The sequence below is a fragment of the Sitophilus oryzae genome, unplaced genomic scaffold (genome assembly GCF_002938485.1).
Source record: "Sitophilus oryzae breed Bouriz unplaced genomic scaffold, Soryzae_2.0 scaffold_1898_pilon_pilon, whole genome shotgun sequence".
In the NCBI taxonomy this organism is placed as follows: domain Eukaryota; kingdom Metazoa; phylum Arthropoda; class Insecta; order Coleoptera; family Curculionidae; genus Sitophilus; species Sitophilus oryzae.
The window spans coordinates 967,292-990,480 of NW_022146610.1; the positions used below are offsets into that span (position 1 = coordinate 967,292).

Consider the following 23,189-nt stretch of genomic DNA (forward strand, 5'->3'; position numbering starts at 1 on the left):
GGTGATAAATCGATCTCACATTTATGGATCAGCTGATTGACAGAAACAGTGCTGCCACAGATAAAAATATAGTTTTTACATTTTATTGTGTATTACCAATGATAGAAAAATTAGATATGTCGACTCTTTTTACTTTGAATATTTTTAATCGTGATTTGATTTTTTTCAGAAATTTTGTTTCTATTCACCACTATGTTTCTATTCACCCCATTTTACGGTACCATAATTTTTTTATTTGAAATTGCTGTAGGAGAGACTAATAGTTATAATAACTAATATTATTTATTACTAATAGTATATTAATTATTACTAATAGTAGTAATAACATTCAATTATACCGGCTGCGTCTCAAAAGTGGCTCACCCCTATAACTTTTTTTTCTGATAAAAAAAAAACGAGATTTGGTATGTTAGTATAAATTAGGATTGATTGGTGTATTCAATTGTTTTTGGTCACTTCCTGTTTCACCGGAAATGACTACAACTTTTGATTTTTAAATAGCACCCTCGGTATTTCTTTACTTTATTCGATAGAAAATGACATTCTGAATAGAATGACATATCATATGTCAACTTTTGACATTCTCGCTTAATAAAAAATTGTATTTTAAAATTCAATCTAGAGTGCCAAGGCTATGTTAAAAGCACAATTCTTCATCAAGGAGCCTTGGAAAAATAGATTTTATCGTCTAATGTTTTTAGTGTCTTAAAAATCGTATTTTTAATCATAACTCAATTTTTTCAAATGGAACGAGGGTGGCTCATTATCATATTTGGAAAAGCATTTTTTTACGAATAAATTGATTCCACACACTTGGTATTTCAACTCAAATTTTCGTTACGAACCGCAAGTTATAATTTCAAATAAACCATATGCGAAAATGTCAAAAGTTCACATATGATGTGTCATTCTATTCAGAGTGACATTTTCTATCGAATAAAGTAAAAAAATACCGGGGGCAAAGAGTAGATAAGACAAGAGACGACAGTGAACAAAGAAGTCGAATTTCGCGAGAGAGACGCAGATATATTAAAATTTAAAGGTCCCATCAAGTCCCATTTTATCTGTTGCCAAGTATATTTCTTTGAAAAATAAACAAGATTTTCTGAAAATAAATTAATAATATAAGAGAAGAATATAAGTAACGTATGTTAATACGGAAATGTAAATTTTGCAGTTTAGGTTGGTTTTGGGTTCTTTTTTTTTTCGCAATGTACTGTTAATATCAAAGAAACAGAGTGACTAACTAAGTTGATCGATTTCAAAGATAAACGATAAAATCTGAAAATCTGACAACGGCGTACTTTATTTATTCTAACCTATGATTTTAGGACGCTAATCAGCTGTGCTAATCAGGCTTAAACATAAACAAATCTGATTAGTTCTTTTCTTGCATTTTTGCCTTTTTAAAGTGTGTGTTTTTAGAGTTTTTCGATATATTATCGTTTTGAGAGTTTTAAGGTTTAATTTTAGTATCGTTTTTTGTTGCGTACTAATTTGTAATTATTGTTAAATATGAATACTGAACAGGACACGAGTAGCAGGAAAAGACGAGATGGTGGCAATAATGTGTGCTTATAAAGACTGCAAAAATAGGTCTTATTCTTCGACAAACATAATATTTCACTAGTTTCCCAAGGATCCTGAAAATTATTTTTTAGAAATATACTATATAATTATGTTATTAAACTAAACTAAATGTAATCCATAGATCGAAGACATGGTTAGAAGCTTGTAATATATTTTTTACAAAGAAAATTGAGCAACTCTATTTTTTTGTACATAAACTCCACATTGTGATATTGTAGAATGGAGGGGGAGTTAATCACCCGCGACTTTATAGATCTATTGTGTGTTCATTGTAATATTACACTTGTTCAAGTCCATATGTAAAAAATACACGTAAATAAAACACTTCTTACAAATCGACTTGGTCACTTTAACTTGTTTACCAACGATATACAAAATATTGCTTTTATTATCTTTATTCCCCGACAAATATGTTTCTAATTATAATTTATTTTATATAATATTTATAAAACTCATTTTTTTTTCGTTTCTATTTTTTTACCCATACAGTAACTATTTATAAGCTATACAGGCAAGTTTTAATAATAGTCTATTTCAAATTTCCCGCGAAAAAGTTACGAAAATTTAAAGGGACAAGCGAGACGAGGTCACTCTCCCCACCACTCAAACATGAAAGGTACCGCGCGAACTGTCGTCTCTTGTCTTATCTACTCTTTGCCGGGGGTGCCATTTAAAAATCAAAAGTTGTAGTTAAAAAAAATAAAAAAGTTATAGGGGTGAGCCACTTTTGAGACGCACCCGGTATATATTATATAAATTAGATAAAATATATAATTTATCAATTTCATTTTTATTTTAATTTCATTAATTGTGACTAATAAAATTGCGTTTATCTCATCAAGGAGGCCGAATTCGACAAAATATCGGGAGATAATTTTTAATTATAGTCTGTCCAACGATAAGATCCTTGACAGTGATAGATGTGTCTGTCATTTTAATTTCAAAGTAGTTTATTTTATTTTACAAAGAAATAAGTTGGTACAACTGGAACGCATAGCAGGAAATATTTAAAATTTGACTGACAAGTGATTACTTCAAAATATTGTGAAAAAAACTGCATAAAACTGAAAAAATGTAATTGAGTTATTTTATTTAATCAAAACGGTATGTGTTAATACAAAACAAACACGAACAAGACACCATATACCAAAAAAATAGAAAAAAGAACTATTTCTTACTTTCAAGCTTTATGAAACTTTTTTTTTGAAACCCGCATTTATGATTACATTTATCAATATAACTTATATATACAAATACAAATTTGTTATATTCCACAGGAATAAATAAAACAACATAAATAAAACAAACTATTTTATTAATAATAACACTTACCAAATTTTATACCTTAAAGGTTGATTAATTAACTTTAATCTTAATATTTTTAAACCAGTACCTTTTGACATTATTTTTCTGCAGTACTAAAATCCATTATTTACCTATCGTGTGATGTCGATATTTTACAGCTACTCCAGTTTTTAGTATGTGTTTAGTATGGTCCTACCATATTCGAGATGCACTTATCTACGACGAGATGGTATACGAACTTTATTGGTGTATAAGACTTTCTGCTTGGGCAGCGAGTATTAACCATACACTGTGCTCTGGGTCTACAGTTAATTTTCACTCAATTTTTCCTCCACTTGGCTTCAAAAGACACAAAACACAGGTAATAACACGAATCAAAATGCATCATCTTCCAAAACGTAGGGTATTTGACAAAAGTCGACACAAAATTATAACCTATAATTTGGCAAGACTTTGACAAGCGTCAAAAAATCTAAAGGAAGCGAGTTCATACGCATCGGCACGTCCGTTTGTCGTTCATCGTTCCGTCAAACCAATAAAATTGAAATACGATCTGTCATTTTTTGAAATAAACCAATAAAACTGGTTAAAAACAACAAGAGACGACGTATGACGGATTTATATTTAAACCCATCCATAGTTAACTTAAAAATTATTAGAAACTTTTTTTAGTAAAATAAATAGATTGGTATGGGACGTCATCTGTTTTTCTTCTGTCATCGTCTGTCGAAATCTTACCTGAGAAAAGAAACAGAGTATAGCATTAAACGGCCTACACAATTTTTACTACATATGCACGTCCCGATGAATTTGTTAACACTATTATAGCATTAAAATACGTAGCACTCATAGTAACTTTTACTTTTACCCTTGATTATGTATAAATAGATGTACAATGAGGGCTTAGTACAAGCCCGTCTTCTAGGTGGCGCCTTGCCCGTTCTGAATTTTTGTATTCCCCTACGATTTTCTTTGAGGGGAATCCGTTAAACCCGCCCATCGTTCAAAAATGGAAGGGCGCGAGGTCACATCTATTGGGCCACTTATTAGCACGTTTCACCCATGTTTTACGAAAATAGCTTTATCCTTGTTTGTTTCAACTGTGACAAGAAAAAAGGAAAAAAAGTTATATTCGCTTCTAAATTCGGCAGTTTTGTTGATCTTTCTCGACTTGTAATTTCGTTTCGTTTAGGTTATGTCTTATAAAAATAAATATTTATAAGCTTTTGAATTGAAATATACCTTAATGCATATCTGAGTAATTAAAAAATTCAGTTTTTTCGTCCCTCGCGAAGAAACATAAACAGTATTTGTGAAATTTGGATTAGAAACTATTATTTTATTAGTTTATTTTGTTGTGTTTAAGTGTTGTGTATTTGTACCTACTGGATAATATTTTCCAACATATTTAATTAAGCAAAAAGCATCTGTTTTACAGGTAAGTAAATACTGTTCATATTTATTTCTAAATTCATATAAATTTGTTTTAAATCACTCTTGGGAAAAATGTTATAGAGTCTGAGATAAGTTTAATAATAAACATTTGATAGATTGATAGATAGATTAAACGATAATGCCCAGTTTGCTTAAAAGTTTAAAAAAATACTGATTTTATGCTATAAATTGTTTCATTTCTCACTTTGCTTTTTTGGAATTGTCAGATATATTGTGTATTTTATAATTTTTCCGAGAATTTTTCTTAATAACTTGATAACGTAAAATATTTTTTATCTACAGTCAACCCTGTGTTTAGATAAAGCTTCATATCAGATTTCCTATTTTATATTTTCACTCAAATCATATTTTTTGTAAAATATGCTTGCAAAAGTAGCGTAAATTTGACAGGGAGGTATTTTTATAGATATACAGGATGATTCAAATATATATTTACTTTTAAAGTTATTAGTTATGAGCAAAGGTTATGAGTTTGTGAAAAGAAAGGCTATATTTTGTATTTTTGCTTGGTGGATTTGTTATTAAATTGTCATTCCAAAAAATACCATAATGTCGTAGTCGTATAGAGTTCATTTTGACCAAAGAATATATTTTGACCCTTTTTGGATTGAATTTTATTGTTTATATAATAAAATATATATTTAAAGCCCTCTCTTTCTAAGTTAAGTTAAAAATAGGTAATATCGACGTTTTTTACTGGAACTAATTTAAGTTAATAATTAATAATTATATAATTCATATAATAATTATATTAAAATAGACTAAATTGTTTATTATATACAGGATGAGTCAAAACTAGATATTATATTTTCTCTTTGCTATTTCAAATGAAACACTATTTTATATCATAAATCAACAAAGCTTTTATGCAACTTTTGTTTTATTAAGATCTATATCCCCAAATTAATAGTTATTAAATTGTTTTCAATTGTCTCTTTGGGAATAAACATGATTTTCTTACGCAATTTTTATTAGTAGGTTTGTCGACAAAAAGTGATGTATCTATTTATCAGCGACAAAAAATTAAGAATTAGATGTTTAAAATAATTTTCTAATTATTTTTTTACTTGGCATCAGTAAATATGATTTATTTTATCGATGCAGCTGAAAATAATTATGTATTCTAAAAAGAGGACATTACTGTATATACATCGATTATGGATTTAAAAAATTATTTTTCAAAACAAAGTTGGAAAAAATTTTGAGAGAAAAAAGAATTGAGTTCTGTTCGAAATAATCGAGAAAAACCCAACATCTAGTTTTGACGCCCCTAGTATATATCATCATGCATTATAGTTGATTATACTGCAATTTATTATACATACGTAGTTTTGTTTTGGTGAAAATGAAACTTTCTAAAAGTATTCCCAATTAAAACATATTAAGAATTTCCTACATTATAATTTTGAAGACGTTTGAGTGGGCAGACAATTTGGTCTAAAATAATATGTCTAAAAAATTAGCCTAAAATAATCAAAAAAAACACTTAACACATATAACTCGCTTTTAAAAAATCTAAAAGAAATAAGTTTGTTTATTATATTCATATTTTATTAAATTATTATAGGTGTGACTGCTAAGTGGTCGTACTCGCCACTTTAACCAAGCATTGGTGGGACCTTCAGAGATCATAATGCGAATTTCTTCATACCATGTAAATCTATATACATGTATTAATAAATGCGTTTGCTTTATTAAATTTTTTTTCTTATACGGTATGAGCGAAAAAAAAACGGCGTCTATTTGTTTACGTACAAATGACATCAATATTCATTTCCAAACCACCTCTGAGGCCGTTTTTTTTTATCGTATGGTATATATTTACATATCCCTTATCCTTTAATTCCGATTTATTTATAATAATTATAAAAATAAGATACCTGATTAATTTTTCCTAAATATTATAAAATGAGATATCACGAAAGAAATAAAGTTAATTATCTCGTTTGTTTTGGGAATCTAAAAAAATAAAAAAAGGGTATAGAGAGAATCTTTAGAGACACAGTTCAAATGTTATTTTTGAGTATACTGGTTGCTTCAAAAAAATGGTGGATACATGTTTTTTTAATGCAAAACTCCATTTTTATTTTATTTTCGATTCTGCCTAAAATTCTATAACTTTTTTTTATAAATAACGTTAGTAAGTATTTACAATTTAAAAAAAAAGTAAAATTTTATTCCTATGTTACTTAACTGTCAGTTGTTTCCGAAGTTGGACTACACAAATTTGGTAGGAGTGTTTTACAGAGATGAAAAAAAATATATTTATATGTAAAAATACTTGCAGTTAGATGCTACACTGTGTTCAAACATTTTTTTTTGGCTGATCCGATATATATATATATATTATTATTTTTTCTAGTGATTTTACGAAACCTTTCAACATTTGTTAAGAAAGTATATTAAGTACACCTATATACTCAACAGCTTGCAATCTGGGTTCTGATTTTTATCCTTCTTTTAATTCATTTACATTATAACAAGTTGCCATATGACAAAACAAAAATTATTTATTATTAATCATTAAGTAAAGTGATTTATTTAGTTATATATGACATTCTTAATAGAAGTTGAAGGATTTTGTGCAAAATCTATCAGAAAGAATTATAATATATCGGGTGTTTTTCTCAAAAGTAGCTTGATTGATGTATTCAATTAGTTTCGGTCATTTCTTGTTTCACCGGAAATGACTACAACTTTTTGGGTTTTAAATGGTACCGTCGGTATTTTTTTACTTTATTTTGCAGAATATGGCATTCTCAATAGAATAATTTAATGTCAACTTTTGACTCTTTTACTTAAAAAATAGTATTTTAAAGTTCAATCTAGTAGAGTGCCATGATAATAAACAACATGTAACCGGTCGTAAAGATAACGACAGTTTGACTCGACATACGGAGTGTGTGGTACCAAATTATTTACTAAAATTAGGTACCAAAATTTATTAGGTATCAAAAAATGCTTTTCCAAATATGCTAATGAGCCACTCTCGTTTCATTAAAAAAAATTGAGTTATGATTAAAATGCGAAATGGGCATATTTCAACTGACCAGGAAAAGACACAAAAAATATTAGACGACCAAATCAATTTTTCCAAAGCTCCTTGATTAATCCTTGATTAAAAAATAATGGTTTTAACACAGCCATGACACTATATTGAATTTTAAAATGCTATTTTTGATTCAATTGAAAATGTCAAAAGTTGACATATGATTGTTGATGTCAAAAGTTGTCATTCTATTCAGAATGTCATTAATTTTCTATCAAATAAAGTACCGTATGATCGAATAAAAACGGCGTCAGCAATGGCTATGAAATGAAAAGCGCTGTCATTTTATATGTAAATTTATATGAGAAATGTCAATCGATGCTCATTTCATAGCCATCGCTGACATTTTTTATTCGATCTTACGGTATAAAAAAAATACCGAGGGTACCATTTAAAAATCAAATGTATACATTTCCGGTGAAACAGGAAGTGACCGAAACTAACTGAATACGAATCAATCTCGATTTATGTCATATACCTACTAACATTTCCCAATTTAGTTTTTTTCTCGGAATCTGAAAAAATAAAAAGTTATAGAGGTGAACCACTTTTAAAAAAAAAACACGCAGTATAGGCTGTGTCATTGAAAGAGTCTGCAGATATTTTTTAATTTTAAATACGTAGAATTAACCATTAATATATGTTGAACACCCTGTAGCATCTGCCTTAAATATCTACATAGTATCTAATATTTTTTCATCATCAACAAATTGAAATATTAGAAAACTAGTTTTAGGTTACACCATTATACAAAAGGATTATATACATAAAAAAGTAGTAATAATTTTACGCAGGATCTAAAAATAAATTAGGATGTTACAATTTAAAAAAAAACATTATGTTAAATCCGTCATACTTTTACAAAGTTACAGAGGTAGGTAGGTATAGTTTCATATTTTTTTTTAATTATCCATCTAGAAATAAAATATATATATACCTAATATAATAATTTAGTATTTAACAAGGGGGCCATGAAAATCAAAATAAATATAAATCCATATCCAAAAATAAAAAATGTAAATAACGCTTTGAGGTAAAAATTCGGTTCCGAAGCAGATAAGATATTTTATTCTTTACCGAGAATTAAATTCGAAGAATTCCTAGTCCCTACTTCTTTGCCAAATTCAATAGTCTCCGCCCCTTTTTACGTTTTAATTTCTGCCACCAGTTGGCAGCATCGACTTATACAGGCACATTGACTAACTATTAATATATAAACAAGGCTTTTACGCTCAAAATTTTATTCGAATTACTAAAAGTACTTGTGAAAAATTATTAAGACTTTAACACCCTGTAGCTACGAAACAAAGCAGAATCGGGTCTATATTGATATGAAAAATAAATCTTATTTTAACGTGAGGAATCTCCCCACGAGAGATGGCACATGGTTTTTGAAACACCCCTGTATAATTAGTAAATATTAAAAAAAACACAACGATGTGTCACTTTTTTTATGACCCTGTAAAACGCTCTATATTTAAAAAAATGTTCTAAATTAACCTACATATGCTCACAAAATTTTATTTCAATACAAACTGTCGTTCTACTCGGAACCTCCGCGTCGTATGAGAAGCCCCACGCTGTATATTAATAATAAGAGTCTTTGTAATAAGTAGGTATTATTATCTCTGAATAATGCTCAGAATAAAAAAGTGTTAAAAAATGGCGGTAATGTTCGTTAACTTGATTTGATTAACTGATTAAGATATGATAAAAATATAGTCTGTCCAACGAGAAGATCCTTGACAGTGATAGATGTGTCTGTCATTTTAATTTCAAAGTAGTCTATTTTATTTTACAAAGAAATAAGTTGGTACAACTGGAACGCATAGCAGGATATATTTAAAATTTGATTGACAAGATGACAAGTGATTACTTCAAAATATTGTGAAAAAAACTGTATAAAACTGAAAAAAAATGTAATCGAGTTATTTTATTTAATAAAAACGGTATGTGTTAATACAAAACAAACAAGAACAAGACCACTACATACCAAAAAAATATAAAAAAGAACTATTATTTACTTTCAAGCTTTATGAAACTACCCGCATTTATGATTATATTTATCAATACAACTTATGTACAAATACAAATTTGTAATATTCCACAGGAACAAATAAAACAACATAGGTAAATAAAACAAACTATTTTATTAATAATAACACCTACCAAATTTTATACCTTAAAGGTTGATTAATTAACTTTAATCTTAATTTTTTTAAACCAGTACCTTTTGCCATTATTTTTCTGCAGTACTAAAATCCATTATTTACCTATCGTGTGATGTCGATATTTTAGCTTACTCAGTTTTTAGTATGTGTTTAGTTTGATCCTTCTACCATATACGGGATGCACTTAACTACGACGAAATGGTATACAAACTTTATCGATGGCAACTTCATTGGTGTAGAAGACTTTCTGCTCGGGGCAGCGAGTATTAACCATAAACTGTGCTCTGGGTCTACAGTTAATTTTCACTCGATTTTTCCTCCACTTGACTTCAAAAAGACACAAAACACACATAATAATACGAATCAAAATGCATCATCTTCCAAAACGCAGGGTATTTAACAAAGTTGACACAAAATTATAACCTATAATTTGGCAAGACTTTGACAAGCATCAAAAATGACAAAAATCTAAAGGCAGTTCATACGCATCGGCGTCCGTTTGTCGTTCATCGTTCCGTCAAACCAATAAAATTGAAATACGATCTGTCATTTTTTAAATAAACCAATAAAACTGGTTAAAAACAACAAGACACGACGCATGACGGATTTATATTTAAACCCATCCATAGATAACTTAAAAATTATTAGAAACTTTTTTTAGTAAAATAAATAGATTGGTATGGGACGTCATCTGCTTTTATTCCGTCATCGTCTGTCGAAATCTTACCTGAGAAAAAAAACAGAGTATAGATACCCTCTGGCAAGTTTCTTTTGGTACAATTTTTATGAGGTTTTCATGTGAATACACTTTTTAGTTCCATTTTCACATAAATGAATTGAGAATTGAGTCTACTAAAGCCTGCCCAACATGAGTGATGCGTGAGTGTAGATGACAGGTATTGTAATTTTTGACATTTTAGTTCACAGGTAATTTAATTTTCTTATTTTTTCGTTGAAATTTTTCCTGCCTGGCCCCTTGGACAGATTGTAGATGTGTTTTAATTTCTTGAATCGTTTATTAATGGAAAATAAAGAGAGCTATTCAGGTTTCAGGTTTACGGTTTTTTTTGTCTCACCCAGGTTGCCTTTCATACTTTATTATATATACACTTTATATATATATATATATATATATATATATATATATATATATATATATATATATATATATATATATATATATATATATATATATATATATATATATATATATATATATATATATATATATATATATATATATATATATATATATACTTTTATATTAAAACATTTTTTAGTGAAGATAATTACTGATTTATGTTAGTGTGTAAGTGAAGACTTTGCAGTGTTTTAAGTTATATACGAATTAGTTATAAGTATATTTTTATTAAATATTTTTATTTATAGAATTGTTTTTCGTTTTATTTCCATTACCAAAGTAAATCCGTAAATGGTTAATTTAATTTTGAAAAAGAAATAATTATAGGAAAATAAGTTATCAGAATATCAAAACTGATATTCATTTTTTAAAAAATATGTCCAAAATGTCAAATTGCGTTATTTTAAAACAAGGCAGCCACAATCCTTTCTCTCGCGTTGTCGACAATAGCTGGTGGAGTTTTGTAAACACGGTGTTTAACATATCCTCTTTAAAAAAACTAGATTTGATAAAAAATGAGCATTAAATCGTTCACCCCAGTCTCGTTATTTATACAACCCATACAGGGGCGTATACAGCAGTGGCGGCTTGTCAGGGTAGACAAGGCAGGCAGCTACCCTACAATTTTATAGAATCTAAGCGGTTTATTACATTACATTATTTACTATTAGTGTTACCAAGGGTGGGAGGGAGGGAGGGGGAGAGAGAGAGAGCTAGAGCATCCTCCTCAGGCTGGCGTACCACGTACCAATGAGTCGGACCTGCATTCGGATATAATCTTGTCTAGGGATTTTGCAGAGTATCCATTCTGAAGCAAATCGGTTTTAATATTATTTAGTTCAGAATTCAGAGATTCTTGGTCAATGCATATACTGATTGCTCTATGACAGTGTTTTAATTATACCTCTTTTGGTTGCTTCAGAATGGTTCGACTGAGAATTTAGATATTGTCCTGTATGTGTTGGTTTTCTATAGACAGAAGTGCTAATGGATCCATCGCTTTTACTTACAAGAACATCCAAACGGCAGACAGAAGTTTTTCTCTTTCTCAATCGTGAATCTGATTGAGTTATTTCGTGAATTAAGATGATTAAGAAAGGAATCCAACTGTATATCGGTTCCGTTCCAGATTATAAAGGTATCACAACAAGGTCCCCCCCTAAGAGGCAGCGAAGTCTTTTCGGAAAACGTTACGTCATCCCTCAATCTAGCTTCGACGATGTCTAACGATTCCTCTAAAGGGACGTAGGTGTATAAATCTCTACGTCAAAACTGACAAATTTGTCTGAAGGACCTAATTCTACTTTCTTAAATATATCTACAAAATGTTTAGAGTTCTTAACAAATGAAGATGTTTTTCCTACCAACGGTTGGACAATTTGAAGGAGAAATCTACTTAAATTGCTAGTTGCTGAATCTCTTTGTGAATTTTTGGTAACCCATAAAGATGTGGTGGTTTACTGTGATGTGGTGTAAGCGATGTTCTTAAATTATCACATTCATGAAATTCGTATATTTGTATAAAGCTCTGTAGATTACTAAATAAAATAAATAAAAAAAAGTAAAAATATTATTAATACACGGTTAGGTTAGGTAATAGGTGTAATAATCAATATTAATTTAATCTTTGTGGTCTTGTATATTAAAATAATCACTACCGCTGGCGTACAAAAACAAAATAATTTTGACCGTTGCAGTATATTGCACACGCCCTTGTTCGGTGATTTCTATATTGCCTGTTATCAGAGTCGATGCACGACGTACGGCAGTCTTCTGTCCCTGTCTAGCTCATCGTGCGGTAGCGACGCGACTAAGTCTGAGTTGTATCGTATTAAAGCGGAGCTTAGGCGAAATCTTTTGTCGCCTTTGCACTGTGCATGAAGTCGCGGGCGCTCGGTATATTTCGTTCCAATATTTCATATCATTCATTATACGTAGTATTTACAACTTTTATATAGAAATTCAAAATACATTTACAGCAAATTGGGAACATTTGTCAAGCTTGTCCAAGACGATTCAAAATGATATAACCAGTTGTATTTCAGTACACGCCACAGAACTAATAGAATCCGAAATAAAAAGCGCGTTATTTTATTCCGTCCAAGCAGACGATACAACAGATATTACAGAAAAGTATCAGTGTGCTATTTCAATTTGATATGTTAATAAAAGGGGGAAGTCAAAATATTTCTTTGCGAATTTTATTTTATTTTATGAAATATTAGATAACATTGTTATGCATTTAGAAATAAGGTTTGCAAATATGTCTCAGTTATTTTTATTTATCTTTTGCTGATTCACAGAAATTTAAAGAATCTATAAAAAAATTCCAACGCGTTTAATATCTGATTTAACAAACTTTTACCGCTATGTTTTTGACCAACATAAATTAATGAATAAATGATTTCAGGTATTAATAAGGCTGTACTTAAACTGCCGTTAAACGGTAGCTTACTAAAATGCCGTTAATAGGTGTGACGTCGTTGATGTGACGCACTTTACGGCTTTATGAAATATAGGAATTTTATAAGGACTAACCAAAGCTATCCACCCCACCAAATAACCAACTTAACCAACGCAACTAACCTCGACACTGATAAAAAAATATAAAAAACAACAGTACTTCGTTCAGTTACGTATTGCTAATGCCAATAACTTTCTTACGGTGGAGTGTATAGACATATAAATTATATTTTAGGTCGTGGACAGCGAGTTCGTATCATTTCGTACAAAAATAGAGATGATACCACAAATGTCTTTACTGCACGGTTGTCACAAATATGGTCATGCGTGTATAGGTGTGTTGGAATGGATAAGACATTTAGATGTTAACTACCTGACTCGGCAAACATTGTTTTATGCCATATAAATTATTCCTAGGATTAATATCGTCCCTACTCCATGCTGTTGACTGTATCAAATAAAGTAACTAAATACCGAGGGTGCCATTTAAAAATCAAAAGTTGTAGTCATTTCCGGTAAAACAGAAAGTGACCGAAAACAATTTTATTAAATTAATGTCAATCAATCCTAATTTAGGTCATATACTAATATCCCAAATCTCGTTTTTTTAATTGAAAAAATAAAAAAGTTATAGGGGGTGAGCCACTTTTGAAGCGCACCCGGTAGGTATATTAGTGAATAGTATTTTATGTTTTGTATTTTTATCATAGTATCATTTTGATTTTTTATATTTACATGATATTTTTTTCATATTTACATTGTGGTTCAATGTATACTAAGGGCTGGCAAAGAGTAGTCTTGCGTCGAGATTTCCGTATGTAAGAAGAGTACAAGGTGTTTATAATGTACTGAACAAAGAGAGAACAGTATACACGTTGCCAAACGTATGAAATAAACCGAGAAACTGTACACATTGCTAAAAGACGTGGAAGGGGATATAGCAGATTTGTCGCAGTTGACCGGCCGACCAAATCAGTACCTCTGTCAGTACTCTGTCAGTACATCACGCGTTCATAGCTTCACGATTTAATTACGTCTGGTGATATTTTATTTGTTTATTTATTAACGAGTCGTTGTAATTTTCCCTACAGCTTAAAAAATGTTAAGTTCGACAGTGATTGCGCTATTAGAACTCATTCAAAAATCAATATCTCGAAATCTATTGGAAATAATTGATTGTAGTTTTTTTCAAAAACTTTCTTAATATTTCTGCTATATTTTCTTCGCAAACAGTATGTGAAAATCTTTATAAATAAAAAGTTATACGTTTGATGAAAATTGATATGCACTAAAAGTAAATGGATGGGTTATTTAAAATTGTTGAATGGAAAAGAGGCAACCTTGTCGAATTTTTATTATTTAAACATATTGTAAAAGATCCGATCTTCAAAATAAAAAAAAGTGTCTAAACTGGTTCTTAAGTTAAGACGTGTCATGTGTTAAAAAAATTGAGTTTTTGAATTATAGCGATTACTGACGTTTTCTCGTTATAAAAAAATTGACACCTTAACGATATCCTTATAATTTCATTTCAGATGCTCAGAAACATATCTAATGATGTTATCTAGTTATCTTTTCAAATAAAAAGTCTTTTAAAAATAAGCGGTTTGTGATCGTGATTTTACTTTACTTGATAGGGTAAGGCATACCGGCAACGCCGCAACCGTCGAATTTCTCTCACTCCGACTTAATAAGATCCCTATGCGATTTATTTCCACACATGAAAATACCGACCCAAAAGTAACAGTTGCCAGCACGGTATAATGTACCTATATACTTATGTATAAGTGTCCGGATTTCTTGCATGTATGTGAGCCATATAAGGTATACGTGGTACTATATTAGATATGGTATACCACTTTATATACCTACTTCATGGTACCATAATTTTGCATTTCCATCAAAGATACGCAGGTATACCAAATTTGTGCCCAATCGGACATAGATAGTAGTTCTAATTAACTTTGCAATAGAAAAATTCGTTGTACAGGGTGGCGCCTCTCATACGCAAGGAGAACGACAGTTTGTATTGAAATGAAATTTTGTGAGCATATATAGGTTAATTAAGAGCACTTTTTAAAAATATAGAGAGTTCTACAGGGTGTCCCCAAAAAAAGTTACTTATCAAAGTTGTGTTTTTTGTAATGGAACACCCTATATATTAATTGATTTTCGGATTCTGGGAGAAAAATAAAGGTGAGTTTTATAAGAGAAGTATATGACTAAAATGTAAGGTTTTTGGCATATTTAACATTTTCTAGAAATAAAGAACAATTTTTAAATTACAATAAAAACTACCTAAATTGGAATTTACCCTATATAGCCTAATATATAGTTAAATTAACTATTATACTTTAAATAAAATTAAAACTTGGTCTAAAAAGTTATACAGGGTAAGAGAAAATTAATATTGAACATTGGTCACCTTTAAAAGCATGTTACTCTTTTATTTTAAATGGAACACCCAGTATATTATTCCGATATTCAATAGAGAATTCATGTTTCTTTAAAATACTATTAGGGTTGCCTACCCTTCAAACAAAGACTTTCCTAGATATTTTCATTTACATGATTTGATCTGAGAAGATCTTTATTATTTGATAAAATCTAGGTGGCTATGATATAGGTCTGACGTTACTTCAACATAGCTATCTAATTAGTCTTAACTTTGCCAACTAGTTATCATTTTGTGTCAGTTAAAACAAAAAATTTCTCAGAAATTTGCCGAAAATGCAAACATATCCTACATCAGAGAGAATTGATATGATCCTATTAGTTGGTGAATGCAGTATGCATTCACTAAGAATAGAATACTTAAATGCTCCTGATTTTATCTAGTCTGGATTTTTTATGGGAATATGTTAAAGACAGTGTTTACAAAACTCGACCAACTATTGTCAACATGAGAGAAATTATTGTAGCTGCTTTTCGAGGTAGATTTCCACATATACCTTTTAAAATGAGAAGATCCTTTTGAAAAAGACATCATTTTATGCAGTTAATGAGAAAGAAAGCATTTTAAGCATTTGATTTCATCTAGCTAATTTTTGTCACATAATTATAGGTTTAGGTCTAATTTTAGTTCTGTAATAATTAAAATATGTTTTAAATGTGTATCTTTTTATTTCCGTTGAGTATTTTACTCTACAATCTTTAATTTTTGTTAAATTAACAAAAGGTATACCACACAGCCACCTAGATTTTTTTCAAATAATAAAGATCTAATGACGCAAAATCTTAAAAATTAATATATCTAGGAAAATCTTTTTCTGAGGGGTAGGCAACCTTAATAATATTTTGAAGATATATAAATTCCCCATTGAACACCGGAAAAATATACTGGGTGTTCCATTTAAAATAAAGGAGTAACTTGCTTTTAAAGTGACTAATGTTCCATATTAATTTTGTCTCACCCTGTATAACTTTTTGGCTCAAATTTCAATTTGGTTTAACATACATGGTTACTGTAATTAAATATCAGGCTATACAGTGTCAACTAAAATTTAGATAGCTGTTATTGAATTTTAAAATTTATATATATACTCTTCATTTCACAAAATGTGAAATATGTCAAAATCTTTAGATTTTAGGGATATGCTTCTTTAATAAAACTCACCTTTATTTTTTTCCTAGAATCCGAAAATCAATTAATATATAGGTATTGTATACGATTGTGTTGCCGAGTACAATTTGCAACAAATATTTTAAGATGGTGTGAATTTTTAATAATGACTTTATTTATTGTAAAATACAAAGTTCTAACAATTAAGATACGATACGATATATCTAGACGGTCGTCAACAGCTGACTCTCTTTCGGTGCTGGTCACGTACGCCCTCTTTTCACTTCTTGGCGACAGAGGCGCTGTCGTTGTTCGCGCCATATTCAAATAACAAAAAAGACCGAACATGCCGCCCCCCTTGAAGTCAGCATGGCTTCAATAATTATAATTGTAAATCTTCACTTGGTAGTACACACAACTTGACAGCAGGTCTCTTCACAGTGTTTACTGAAGTTCTGACAGTGGCTGTCCTAACTACGCCGTCCGATCCAGGATGGATTTCTTCAACAATACCCAAACTCCATTTCAAAGGAGGAATATTGTCTTCTTTAATTAAAACAATGACACCAGGCTTGAGCAATTGAGAATAATTTCGTTGCCATTTAGAGCGTTGTTGTAACTCTGAGATAAATTCCTTCGACCATCTTTTCCAAAAATGCTGAATTATTTTTTGCAGCATGTGAAATCTGGACAAACGACAGTTTGGGATTGTAGTGTAGTCATCTTCTGGTATGGTCGTAATCCTTTCTCCGATCAGAAAATGGGAGGGTGTTAATGGTTGAATATCGGAAGGATCGTTAGTTAAAGGATATAAAGGTCGGGAATTCAAACAGGCTTCAATTTGAGTTAAAATGGTTAAGAATTCCTCATACGTCAGTGGTACATCTTTCATAACCCTTTTTATATGAAACTTAGCGGATTTTACTCCTGCCTCCCATAATCCTCCAAAGTGGGGTGCCCTTGGAGGTATGAAGTGCCATTTTACATTATTTAAACTTAGTTCAGTTTGAATTTTATTTTTAGAATTTTTAAGAAATTTATCAAATTCATTTTTGGTGCCAACAAAATTAGTTCCATGATCTGAATAAATATTACCACTAATACCTCTACGAGCAAAGAAACGTCTAAGTGTTGAAATAAAAGCACTTGTTGACAAACTGGTGACTAATTCAATATGAATAGCTTTGGTTGATAAACAAATAAATATACAAACGTAAGATTTTATTATTTTATAATTTCGTGTGCACCTATCTTTTAACATAAATGGACCACAAAAGTCAACACCAACATTAAAGAACGGTCTACACTGACTAATTCGATAGGATGGTAAATCACCCATTAGGTGTTCTGAAGGGACCGGATTACATCTGTAACACACAGTGCAATTTCTTACAACTTGTCTAACTAAATTTCTTCCTGAAAGAATCCAAAACTTCTCACGTATAGAAGAAAGTAAAAGTTGAGGCCCTGCATGAAGTAACCTCTTATGTTCATATTCTACAAGAAGTTTGGAGAAGTAATGTTTTCCGGGAAGAATAATAGGAAATTTTTTATCATAATTATAATTAGAGTGTCTAAGTCTGCCGCCTACTCTAATTATATTATCACGATCTATAAAAGGATGTAATTTTATTAATTTGCTTTTATTATTTACAGATTTTGAATTGTTTAATGTGGAAAATTCCTTGGCAAAAACATCGTTTTGTATTAAACGAATAAGAATATTTAAAGCATTTGTTAATTCTTTTGTGTCTAATGAACCAGTTCTTTTTATATCAGGATTTTTGCAATTTATAGAAAATCTTATACAGTAAGCGGTTACACGTTGTAATTTTGTGAAGGATGAAAATTTTGTTAATAAATCGAAATTGTTTTCATTAGTGGTTACTGTGAATGATAATGGTTTAACTGTTTTTCGTTCATTTGAAACATCTATGTCACATACACTCTCATCAGTGGGAGAATACGTAGGCCATTTTTCCTTAGATGCTGAAAGCCAAGTAGGACCTTTCCACCATAATTGATTATTTATCAAATCTCCAGGTGTAACACCTCTAGAGAGAAGGTCGGCGGGATTCTCCTTAGAATTTATATAAAACCATGCATCACTACTAGTGAGAGTTTGGATCTGAGACACACGATTTCCAACAAATATTTTCCAGTGATGTGACGGTGATAAAATCCAGGATAAAACAATTTGTGAATCACACCAACAGAAGTATTCATCGACCTTGATATCTAAACTATCTTTTACCTTGTTCAGAAGTTGAGCCCCTAGAAGAGCTGCACATAATTCTAACCGAGGCATTGTAATAATTTTTAACGGACTCACACGAGTTTTAGCACAAAGCAAATTTACTGTGATACTATTATCTGTATCTATGGTTCTAATGAATATGCATGCCCCATATGCCTGTTCACTTGCATCAGAAAAACAATGTAACTCAGTAGTGAGTGTATTAGTTGATAATATGTAACGAGGTATGTTAATATTATTGATGTCTATTAAATGTGATCTGAAATTAATCCAGCTTCTATAGATATCCAAGGGTATAGACTCATCCCAATCGATCTTTGACTGCCAAAGCCTTTGTATTAATATTTTAGCAACAATAATGATTGGAGCAATTAAACCAAGAGGATCAAAAATTTTAGCGATAGTTGAGAGGATTGTTCTCTTTGTAAAACTAGTGTCATTATTTGAGCAAATACTATATTTAAACGTGTCAGACCTAGAATCCCAAGTAAGACCCAGAGTTTTAGTTTCTAATGACTGATCAAAAAATAATAGTGTTTCAGAAGATGGTTGTTCCTTTACAACTTCAATATTATTCGACATTAATTTTCTAAGTTCAAAACCACCCGAATTTAAAATGAGCAAAATACGAGTTTTAATGTTTAAAACGTCTTCAACTGAAGAACCTCCTGTAAAAAGGTCATCTACATAAAAATCGTTAGATATAATTTTAGATAATTCAGGGTCTGTCTTAGAGCATTCATGGGCTAATTCAAGTAAACAACGAGTAGATAGATAGGAGGCTGATGCGGTTCCGTAAGTTACAGTATTTAACTGATAAGTTTGAATTTCTGAATCTGGATCAGATCGCCACAATATAAGTTGAAGATTTCTCTGATTATTTTTAATTAGAACTTGCCTATACATTTTGGCTATATCACCTATTAAAACAATCTTATGCTTTCTAGACCTTAAAATAATTGAAAATAGATCGTTCTGAATAGTAGGACCCACACAAAGGATATCATTCAACGAAAAGCCACTGGACGTTTTAGAAGATCCGTCAAACACTACTCTAACTTTCGTAGTAGTGCTACTTTCTTTAAAAACGCAATGGTGTGGTAGATAGAAGTGAGGTTTCTCGTGGTCTACTGAATCAATTCTAGTCATGTGACCCAAAGTTTCATATTCACGTATAAAATCAGAATATTCCTTTTTTAGAGGAGGATTTTTTTGAAATTTTTTCTCCAAAGAATAAAAGCGTTTCAAAGCGATTTCTTTTGAATCACCAAGACAAGATGGGGATATTTTAAAAGGTAACTGTACGACAAAACGGCCATCTGGATTTCTTACAGTGGATTTTACAAATAACTCTTCACATGTCTTTTCTTCTGGAGAAAGATGTTCAGAATAGCTATATTCTTCTACACTCCAAAATTTCTCCAACATATTCTCCAAGGAATTGTTTATGGATGAAAAGTTACAAGAAAGCCCAGAGCTATCCTTTTGAATGTATTTCTTAGGGAAAAATCTACCAGAAATGACCCAACCGAATCTAGTTTTCTGCAAAATAGGCAAGTCTTTGCCAAGTTTTATTTGACCAATATTTAATAAATCCCAAAAATAGTCGGCTCCTATAAGCAAATCAACACTACCTGGTATATGATAAGATGGGTCTGCTAATATTAAGTTTGCGGGAATATTTAAATCAGATTTATCGAAAACAAATGAAGGGATTTTTGAAGTAATCTTTGGCAATACTAAACAGTTGATATTTATTTTAAAGTTTGATTGTCTAGATTCTATTAGAAGTTTTGTTTGCTTTAAGACCTTTGCCTGATTTTGAGCAATACCAGTAATTGACAAATTAACTGCTGTTGAAGGTAATTTCAACTTTTCGAAAAGACTTTCTGAAATAAAACTAGCTTCACTACCATTATCTAAAAGAATTCGACATGTATGACTTCGTCCATTGCTGTCAAATATATTGACAACAGCGGTTGATAATAAAACATTAGCAGATTTATAATCAAACGATGATACAGAAAGGTTTATAGTATTTGAACTAATATTGTCTTGATTTATTTCATGATTAGAACTAGATGACTCATTAGATGATTGATCTGGACTATTCTGAATAGGTTTTGTTTTAGAGTTTTGAGTATAATCAATATGGAGCAATGTATTATGTCTTTGCTGACATTTTCGACATGGAATAGAGCGACAATCCTTTACAACATGATTATTTCGAAGACAATTTATACATAGTTTAAGGCGTTTAACCTCTGATAATCGTGAGTGGACATTTAGAGCAATAAAAGAGTTACAGTTATAAATAGTATGCTCCTTTTGACAGAAACAACATTTTGGGGTGTGTTTACTTACTGACATCCCTCTAATATTTCTTGAAGTAGTTGGTGTTTGTGTAGACTGAATACTTTCAAGGATTTTACATTTTTCTTGTAAGAATTTGGTGAAATCAGCAATAGTTATACTCTCTAGTTTTGAAGAATCAGCTTCCCATTCACGTCTTGAATTATTATCTAGCTTGGATGAAACCAAATGGATTAGCAATGCGTCCCAGGAACTAACCGGTTGACCTAAAACTTCAAGTGCCCTTAAGTGTCTTGTCATGCTGTCTAAGAGGTTACGTAGCCCAGAAAATGATTCTTTACTGATTGAGTCAAGTTGAAATAAAGCTTTGATGTGATTTTTTACTAATAATTGTTTATTTTCATATCTATCTACTAACAACTGCCAAGCTACCTCGTAATTACTCGATGAACATTCTAATGATTTAAGAAGGTCTGCTGCTTGACCTTTCAAGGACAAACGAAGATAATGAAATTTGTTTATTAAAGGAATTGAAGGTTCCTTATGTATTAGAGATTCAAATGTGTCCTTGAAAAACAACCAGTGTTCATAACTTCCATCGAAAGTTGGAAGAGTAATTTGTGGTAGCTTTATATTAGGTGTACTTGCCTCTTGTATTCCACTTGATGATGAGTGTATAGACACATTAGGTTCATTTTGGACTGCATGTAATGACAAAAACCTCTTTGCAATCGACATTAACTCAAAATAGTTGTCCTCGAAATTACACCGCGTGAGTGAATGCTCATCCTCGGACGTATCTACATCTAAAGCCTCTATGTTTGTTTGTGTTGTATTGAAAGAATCTAAAATGCCTTCTAAACTATTCATTCGAAGCTCAAGCTGAACTAAATCTGGCACATCTTGTGTTTTAAACTTGTCTAAAAAGTTTCTAAACCTTGTCAGTTGTGCTTTATGTGTAGCACGAATATTTTTTAATTGTTTTAATTCAGCATCTGCTTCAGCCATTTTGAATAATCTTTGAGAATATATGAATTATTTATAGGTACCAAGTTGTATGTTTATAAATGCAAATAAAATGTATGAAAATTACGAAACTATTCTAACTCAATTGTTTAAAAAAGGATAATAAAGGATATTAGGATAAAGGACTGATCTTACTTTGATTTAAAATATTGATCGACTGTATAGATTTCAGCTTCGGATTGCCTGGAAACTGGATTGACTCGAAATTGTTTGCTTTTCTTCTGATCTTCTATCCGGCTCGAAGGACCAATGTATACGATTGTGTTGCCGAGTACAATTTGCAACAAATATTTTAAGATGGTGTGAATTTTTAATAATGACTTTATTTATTGTAAAATACAAAGTTCTAACAATTAAGATACGATACGATATATCTAGACGGTCGTCAACAGCTGACTCTCTTTCGGTGCTGGTCACGTACGCCCTCTTTTCACTTCTTGGCGACAGAGGCGCTGTCGTTGTTCGCGCCATATTCAAATAACAAAAAAGACCGAACAGGTATAGTTCCATTAAAAAAAACACAACTTTGATGTGTAACTTTTTTTGGGGACACCCTGTATAATTCTATATATTTTTATATATAAAATGCTTTCAGTTAACCTACATATGCTGCCAAAATTTCATTTCGATATAAACTACCGTTCTCCTTGGAGCTTCCGCGGCGTATGAGAGGCGCCACCCTGGATGTATACATAGTGCTCCTGAGGAAGTACACTGTATAAATTTTAAGTATCTAAATATATCTCCACATTTTGACAAACTCGATACACTTCCTTACACGAAAGTTCCAATGAAATTGTACATTTTACCGAAAAACTCTTTAACCAAAGTACCTGTATCATTCTCCGTTCTCTATA

General features: G+C 30.7%; 1 protein-coding gene and 1 long non-coding RNA gene across 2 annotated transcripts; one reads left to right on the top strand and one right to left on the bottom strand.

The window, feature by feature from the left end:
• The first annotated feature begins 3,763 nt into the window (after positions 1 to 3,763).
• On the top strand, positions 3,764 to 6,044 carry LOC115883399. Its single transcript, XR_004050373.1, has 2 exons — positions 3,764 to 4,333; positions 5,918 to 6,044. It is a non-coding gene; the product is annotated as an uncharacterized LOC115883399 (long non-coding RNA).
• An 11,074-nt stretch (positions 6,045 to 17,118) lies between these two features.
• On the bottom strand, positions 17,119 to 22,314 carry LOC115883411. Its single transcript, XM_030901768.1, has 2 exons — positions 17,984 to 22,314; positions 17,119 to 17,695 (listed from the first exon to the last, which is right to left on the bottom strand). Exons 1-2 carry the CDS (start codon positions 22,312 to 22,314, stop codon positions 17,119 to 17,121), a joined length of 4,908 nt encoding a protein of 1,635 aa, XP_030757628.1.
• Between the last annotated feature and the right edge of the window lie 875 nt (positions 22,315 to 23,189).